At 42.4% G+C, this 8,743-nt stretch overlaps 1 protein-coding gene across 1 annotated transcript; it reads right to left on the bottom strand.

Annotated features, from left to right (window-relative positions):
- Positions 1–7,534: 7,534 nt before the first annotated feature.
- On the bottom strand, positions 7,535–8,521 carry LOC127087712 (uncharacterized). Its single transcript, XM_051028650.1, has one exon. The coding sequence runs from the start codon at positions 8,519–8,521 to the stop codon at positions 7,535–7,537; it is 987 nt and encodes a 328-aa protein (XP_050884607.1).
- Positions 8,522–8,743: the final 222 nt, after the last annotated feature.

The raw sequence follows: 8,743 nt of genomic DNA, 5'->3' as shown, positions 1-8,743 counted from the left end.
GGCCAAGGTGACGTCAAAACATTTAGCAGGGTCGGAGGCACGTGTACCTTGTCGGCATAGATTTGGCATTTATGACATTTTCTAGCATAATTGAAGCAGTCGGATTCCATGGTCAACCAGTAATAACCAGCTCTCAAAATCTTCTTGGCCATGGCATGCCCATTGGCATGAGTTCCAAAGGATCCTTCATGAATCTCCTTGATCAACAGGTTCGCTTCACGTCCATCCACGCGTCTGAGCAGAATCATGTCATGATTTCTCTTGTATAACACATCATTGCTTAAGAAGAATTTGAATGCCAATTTCCTCAATGTTTTCTTGTCAAGGGTTGTTGCATTTGTTGGATATTCTTGATTTTGCAAAAAGCATTTGATGTCGTGAAACCAGGGTTTACCATCAGCTTCCTCTTCAACTGACTGACAGTAGGCAGACTCAACTTTCCGCTCGATCTGAATGAGAGGTGCTTCATTATGGAATCTAACTTGGTACATTGAAGCCAACATAGCCAAAGCATTAGCAATTTTATTCTCACTTCTCGGGATATGACGGAAAGTGATTTCGTCAAAGTATTTTATTAGTTCCATGACATAGGCACGATATGGGATCAACTTGGTATCACGGGTTTCCCATTCGCCCTTGACTTGGTATATCACCAAGGCTGAGTCTCCACATACTTCGAGGATTTTGATTCGGAGATCAATTGCTGCTTCAATGCCTAGGATGCACGCCTCATATTCTGCTATATTATTTGTGCAATCAAAACACAACCTTGTTGTGAAAGGAGTGTATCCACCATTCGGATTTAATAGAACAACTCCTACGCCATTCCCCATGTAATTGGAGGAACCATCGAACATGAGCTTCCACCGAGATCCGGGTTCAGGTCCTTCATCAAGTCCTGGGATTTTACAATCCTTTACTACCATAATGTCTTCATCAGGGAAGTCAAACTTCAACGGCTGGTAATCTTCAACGGGCTGGTTTGCCAAGTAATCGGACAACACACTTCCTTTAATGGCTTTCTGGGATACATATTGGATGTCATACTTAGATAGCAACATCTGCCAATGGGCGAGTCTTCCAGTCAAAGCAGGCTTTTCAAAGATATACTTTATTGGATCCATTTTTGAGATCAACAAAGTAGTGTGGCAAATCATGTATTGTCTTAAACGACGAGCGGCCCATGCTAAAGCACAACAAGTTTTCTCCAAGAGTGAGTATCGGGTTTAACAATCGGTAAATCTCTTACTTAGATAATAGATGGCATGCTCCTTTCGACCGGATTCGTCATGTTGTCCCAGCACACATCCCATTGACTTTTCAAGCACAGTTAAGTACATAAAGAGTGGTTTCCCCTGAACAGGTGGAATTAGAATAGGGGGCTCTTGCAGGTATTGTCTGATCTTCTCAAAAGCCATTTGGCAGTCAGAATTCCATTCAACTGCTTGATCTTTTCTGAGCAACTTGAATATAGGTTCACACGTAGTAGTCATATGAGATATAAACCTAGAGATGTAGTTCAAACGTCCCAGGAATCCTCTAACTTCTTTCTCTGTACGTGGAGAGGGCATTTCTTGTATTGCCCTAACCTTGTCTAAATCTACCTCAATTCCTCGTTGACTGACGATGAAACCAAGCAACTTTCCAGATCGAACATCGAAGGTGCATTTAGCAGGATTCAGCCGTAGTCGAAATTTCCGAAGACACTCAAATAGCTTTTGCAAGTGGTCTATATGATCCTCTTCACTTTGGGATTTTGCAATCATATCATCCACATAAACCTCAATTTCCTTGTGCATCATGTCATGGAAAAGGGTGACCATTGCTCTTTGGTAAGTTGCCCCAGCATTTTTGAGACCGAATGGCATTACCTTGTAGCAAAATGTTCCCCAAGGGGTGATGAATGTGGTCTTTTCCATGTCTTCTGGATCCATCTTAATTTGATTATAACCCGAGAATCCGTCCATAAAGGAGAAGACTGCGAACTTAGCAGTGTTGTCTACCAGAGTGTCAATATGTGGCAGGGGGAAGTCGTCCTTTGGACTAGCTTTGTTTAGATCCCTGTAATCAACACACATCCTGACCTTTCCATCCTTTTTGGGTATAGGTGCTATGTTAGCTACCCATTGAGGGTACTTTGCAACTGCTAGAAAACCGACATCAAATTGACGTTTCACCTCGTCACAAATCTTTAGAGCCATGTCGGGTCTCGCTCTTTGGAGCTTCTGCTTCACTGGAGGGTAATCTGGTTGTAGTGGTAGCTTGTGGACAACAATGTCAGTATCTAAACCTGGCATATCCTGATACGACCAAGCAAATACGTCTACATACTATTGTAGCAACTTGATCAATCTTTCTTTGATGCTTGCCCCAAGTGTAGTCCCAACTTTGACCTCTTTCTTGTCTTCCTCGGTGCCAAGGTTGATTGTTTCCACTGGTTCTTGATGCGGCTGAAGGGCCTTTGACTCGTGCTCGAGCATCCTTTCTAATTCTTCAGGGAAATCACAATCTTCCTCACTCTCCTCCTCCGCTTGGTAGATGGGGAGTTCAAAATTATAGGAAGTAGCGGGGTCATCGAATTCAACTGGTTTATTGACTATTCTGATGTTTTTTAATGATGGAAATAAAATGCAAAAGAAATAAAAATATTTTTGTAGTTTTTGAAAGGATTGCCATTTTAAGGAAAGAAAAACAAAATAAAGGAACGACAAGAATTTGAACAAAATGCTCTTTATTTGTCATAATGATTTTTTTTCAAATTCAAAAGGGGCCCTACAAATGATCCATTAGCCTTGGGCAGAGCTAAGGATTTTCAAAAACACAAAGGGAAACACAATTACTTTGACACGGGAAAAACTTCTGGAATCTCAACCGCTTCCCAGTTTGTCAGGGCTGCTTCACATTGGTATATCAAATCTGATGCTTCTCCATCTTCGGTGTCATCTTCCACTGCACCAACTTGATCTCCATGGATAAAATCCTTTGCTCAGGAAAACTTCTTGTATGCTCCGCACACGGTCCTTTGCAGGGACCAGGGCTCCTCCATTAGCAGAAGGCTTGTACCCCAAACCAAAACGGTCATTTTTCTCACTGACGTTGATGACTTGCCCCCAACCTGCAGGGCCTCCACTTTCAACTGCTGATCTTGCACTCTTCAAAGAAGCGAACGACAAACTGGTTTTATCAATAGGATCCTTGACCTCTTCAAGTGTGGCATTGGATATTTCAAGGGCTTGAAAAGAGGTTTCTAAGGCATCCTCATCAGCTTCAATATAACGGAAAGAGGAGAGTTGACTGATGATAAAATCTTCTTCACCCGAGACAATGACGAGCTTGTCATCGACAACGAACTTCATCTTTTGATGCAGAGTAGAAGTTACTGCCCCAGCAGCATGTATCCATGGGCGTCCCAAAAGGCAGCTATAAGCTGGATTTATGTCCATGACTTGGAAATTGATGGGGAAAACATGCGGTCCGATCTGTATTGGTAGTTTTACCTCCCCAACTATTGTCCTTCGCGAACCATCAAATGCTTTTACCACAAGCGCACTAGGTTTCAACTCCGAACCTTGGTAGGACAATTTAGCAAGTGCCCTCTTTGGTAGAACATTGAGGGATGATCCAGTGTCAACTAAAACTCTGGCCAGAGCGTCTTCTTAGCACTTTATGGATACATGTAAAGCGCGGTTGTGATTCTTCCCCTCCTTGGGTAGCTCTTCATTGCTGAAACTTAGAGTGTTGCAGGCTGTGATATTGGCGACCACCCCATCGAGTTGGCCAACCGTTATATCTTGGGTAACATGAGCCTGAGCAAGCACTTTCAGTAGAGCCTCCCTATGAGCTTCAGAATTCAGAAGCAAAGACAAGATAGATATTTTTGATGGTGTTTGATGTAACTGATCAACTATCTTGTAGTCAGATTTCTTTATTATCCTTAGGAACTCACTTGCTTCATCTGTTTGCACAGTCGGCTGTGCCCCCTCCATGCTATGGGGTAGGATTTACATTTGCAGCTTCCCTTTTAGGCTCTTGAGGGTTCACATTAAAATTGGGAGTATAAATCCGACCACTGCGGGTCATCCTGCTTGTCCCTGCGATGTTAGTGATGTCGGTGTCAACATTCTCCAAACCTTTCTTACTTTCAGCAGCTTTGGGCTTTCCATCTACCACTGTTATGTCGTACTTCCAGGGTACCGCCTTGGTGCTTTCAAAAGGAAATGGGGTAGGCATGCAAACTACCACGGGTGATGGATGAACAACATCTCTTCTGTGATAAGTTACCTCAAACGGTTCTGGTATATTAAAAACGGGTTCAATGACTGAAACTTCCTCGTTTGTTGTTGGACCACAAATTTGTAAAACACATTGATCCATCAAGTTCTGAATGTCATTTCGTACCACTTTACATCCTCTTGGATGAACGACACATTCCTTACAATTGTCGTGACATGTATCAATCAATCTAGCCCCCACCAATCCTGCATGAAGCGCTAGCAACGGAGTTTTAACATCTTCCACGTTTTTGATTATACACACATCAGAAGCATCCTCGGCGGCATTAACATCACCATGCGCTGGCAAAGGGTTACTTTTGACATTGGGTCCGACGTCTCGAAATGACAGAATCTTCTTCTCAACCAGGTCTCGCACAATATGCTTTAAAGCATAGCATCCTTCTAAATCATGTCCAGGGGCACCCCCATGGAAATGACAATGGGCATCTCTGGGTTATACCATGGAGGTAAAGGATTTGGTGGAGGACCCAAAGGTCTGGGAGTCACCAACCCTCTCTGTAGTAACGATGGGTACAACTCAGTGTATGTCATAGGGATTGAAGCAAACGGAAGTCTACCTCTTTGTACCCTATTTTGATTTGGAGGATTTTGTGGACGAGGAGCCTGTGCCCTTGGCTGTTGATAAGCAGGTGGCGCTGGCGCTTGCTGGTATATTGGCGCTTGTTGAGCAGGTTGATAGACAGGAGCTTGTGATTGGTTGAAATTTGGTGTGACAGCTACGACATATGGTTGTTGAACATATTGTACTGGATAAGTTGGTTGTTGTTGAGCATATTGGTGTTGTTTCTTCCATGAATGACTCCTCCTTTGACTGGTTGACACTGCATTTGTATCACCATCCTTCTTTCTTTGAAATCCTCCAGGAAACTTTTTGGCATTACTACCAGATGTTTCAGAGGTAGTCATCATCTTTCCATTCTTCAATCCAAGCTCGACCTTTATGCCCACGGCGACCAGGTCAGAGAAGCTTGCAGATACACTACTCACCATTCTTTCATAGAACATAAGTTTGACTGTATCCATGAACCAATCTGCTAACTCCTTCTCAGCCAGGGGTGGTTCGACTTGCGAGGCCACTTCCCTCCATCGTTGTGCATATTCCTTAAAAGACTCATTATCTTTCTGGGACATGTTGAGCAATTGCCTCCTATCTGGGGCCATATCCATATTATACTTATAATGTTGGATGAAAGCATCAGATAAGTCCTGGAAACAACAAATCCTACTTTGATCAAGGCTTAAGTACCACTTGGAGGGAGCACCCCTCAAGCTGTCTTGGAAGCAATGTATCATAAGTTTATCATCCTCCACGTGCACAACCATTTTTCGATAGTACATAATAAGGTGACTCTTAGGACACGAGTGGCCCTCATACCTATCGAAATCTGGGGTCTTGAACTTCGCAGGAATCACAAGACCTGACACTAGGCACATCTCCTTAGCAGTAGCACCAAAAACTTGGTCACCTTCCATAGCCCTCAACCTTTTCTCAAGAATCTGGAAATTCTCCTTCATCCCTCTTATGTCCTCCTGCCTTTCCTCATCTTCATCTGAAAAGTCTGGAGCATGTTGTTGATCCTCAAAGTAGGGTTGCACATGTGCACGAACGAGAGGAGGTGCGAACGTGTGGACCACTGGATGATTTTCATTGATGGTTGGTAGAGGAGCCATTTGCTGAGTTGATTGTGCAAAACCAGGGGCGCCTTCAACTGTAGGCATGAAACCGGGAGGTAAACCATAGGTTGGCCAGGTTGTTGGTACTGTCCTCGCAGGTTGGGGTTCAACCGATGGACCGGCGATTTCTGAAACAACCGTCGTTTGGGTGTCTAACTTTGCCCTGATGACCTGTAATATCTCCATGACCTGACCCATATTTCCTCGTAGGTCTTCGAGTTCTGAGCTTACTCGCTCCAATTCATGCTCTTGATCTGCCATTCTTTGACGAGCGTTGGCTCTGGTGTTGTAGTGATGCTGAGGACTCAGTGTGGAACTGAAGAAGACACAAAAATGAGTTTTTTGTTTGAAGAATGACATGAGTGCATGTTATGGGTGCATTTTGTGCAAAGCTCTTAGTTATCTTAATTATTTATTTCAGCAATGTTAGAACATATTAAATAAAAATAACACGTAATAATTGAGACCCAAAATAACAACTTCCATTAATTAAAATCAAATTTGAATACAAAAGGATTTAACTTCAAGTACACATGATTCGAATACAAAAAGATTTAAACACCAACTATTCAAATTCAAGTACAAGTGAACTTAAGCTCTGTCTCAGCTCTTATGATCGTAGCCAGATCTGTGGTGAGCTCATTCATCATTTTCTTGATAAACTTGACGAAATTGAAAACCTGAGGAGGCGTGTTTTCTGGACACATACACCAATCCGCTTCCTGGAGTTTTTTTGGGAGTTCCAACATATTGAGGTTAACAAACCTAGCTAAGTTGCGGAACTTGCCATTCCATTCAACATAGAGCTCTTGGAGTTTCTGGATGACCTTTTGATCTTCATCTAAGGTTGCTCTAGCCTCCCTATACAACCTTTTCCAGTACACACAATCATTCTTTAGGAGTAAGTAGGCTACATCACCTTCTTGGCTCTCCAAAACCGCAAATCTCCTAGTAGCTTCTTCCAACTGGTACCTGAGATGGTGACAGTTTCTTTCAGCTTCTTCCTTTTGGAGTATCTCACGAGACAACTTTTACTCGCATTTCTTCAGAGCGTCCCTCAAGTCACGGATCTGTGCCTCAAAGTCGAGCTTAATTTCTTTTTTATCCATAAGAGATTTATCCAACATTCTCCCTAACTCACAGATCCTATACTCAGCTTTCTTGAGCTCTTCCTTCCTGGTTCGGATCACTGATGTGGAACCCAATAGGATATGATCAAGATCATCTTTCTGGTCTTCCAATAGCCTGGCTCTCTTGTTACTATCCTCAAGTTCTTGGACCTTTCCCTTACGTTCCTCTTTCAAATTCTGATTTTCCAAGATAACTCGATTCATCTGAATTCGTAATTCAGTATTCTCCATTTCGAGCTCCTTAACCTTAGTAGAAAGTTTCTCCATTTCCTCATGGAGTATGGGCTTGGGCTAAGGAGTTTTAGGAAAAGTTGGAACCTTTAAGATAAATGGCAACTGGATTTCCTCAACTCTTTCTTTCACCCATCGAGTGTAAGGTTCTTTGGCGAGAATGTTTCTTTTTCCAAACTCCTTACCCTTTCTTACAACCTTTAATCAAGCCTTTCGTACTGCTCTTACATCAGGATTGCTTGCTTGGATGTCAGAGAGCACAAATGGCTGTAAGTCCTTTGCGTCAGGAGGACCATCCATGGAGTAACTGTGTTGCATTCGAGATAGCATAGGGTTATAATTGATGTAACCCTTGGTACCCAACAACGGTACATTAGGAAATTCCCCACAACTGACTATAATGTCTGGGGTTTCCCACTCTCGGATATACCATCTGATGGAACTTGCGGTAAGAGAAGCTAATTTTTGAGGAGACTTAAGTTCTTTTGCCACAAAAGGACCTTCTTCGGGCATGTGTTGCATGAACCAAGTGTAAAGCAAAGGAGCGCAACACAATAAAGTTCCACCCCTCTTTTCGTGTCGAGTGTGAAGGGCATAGTAAATGTCAGCTAAGAGAAATGGTACTGGATTACCAGAGAGAAAGACTTCTATGGCTACTTGATCCACAAATTTTTCAACATTTGGGAAGAGCATAATCCCATGGATCAATAAAGCCAACACAACATAGAATGCATTCCAATTTCCGCTTTTCTTGAACTTTAGAGCTAAATTTTCCAAAAACACCGCGGCAAAACCTTCGCAACCCCCTTTTTCAACCCAATTGTCTCGAACAGTCGGGACATTGATACTTAGGGCTGAAGCTATCTTCTTTGGGCCCATATCTTCTTCGAGCTTTGGAAATGGATTAAAATCTTTCAACTTGAGACCCACGATTCTCTCAACTTCTTCCAAAGTAGGAGCTAGCTGGAAATCAGCGAATGTGAAACAACGCAGAGGTGGATCATAATATTGTGCTAGAGAGCCGATAATTCCATAGTCAACTTTCTTATTTAGAAGGCTCAAAATTTTCCCATAGTTTTTTCCGAACTCATCACGTTTGCTGAGAGTCAAATCAGAGATCAAACCCTTCAGACTGTCCAACTTAGGTTCCTTGTACTTAAGCATGAAAGTGTGTCTCATTGAAGTTGTCATTTTCAAGTTCTTCATTCCTGAAATAAATAAGAGACAACCAAAGAGCTTGCTTTTTATGATGTTGATGTAATGTATGAATGTAATGCATTTTTTTTTGTATAGGTTCAATAGGCTTAAGGCATGGATAAGTCTGATTGCTTTGTATAGAACATGGTTCTCACCAGGTATGGTCTAAGTTTTTTTTAAAAGGTTCCTAGAGTCATGGATCCGTTAGACTGTTTG

Source organism: Lathyrus oleraceus, chromosome 1 (genome assembly GCF_024323335.1).
Source record: "Lathyrus oleraceus cultivar Zhongwan6 chromosome 1, CAAS_Psat_ZW6_1.0, whole genome shotgun sequence".
Lineage (NCBI taxonomy): Eukaryota > Viridiplantae > Streptophyta > Magnoliopsida > Fabales > Fabaceae > Lathyrus > Lathyrus oleraceus.
The sequence above is the reverse complement of the archived record's forward strand: the minus strand, read 5'-3'. Positions and strand labels throughout refer to the sequence as shown.

Bases quoted from the DNA above. Each gene is read 5' to 3' on its own strand.
- LOC127087712 (XM_051028650.1), bottom strand. From the start codon at position 8,521: ATGACAACTTCAATGAGACACACTTTCATGCTTAAGTACAAGGAACCT.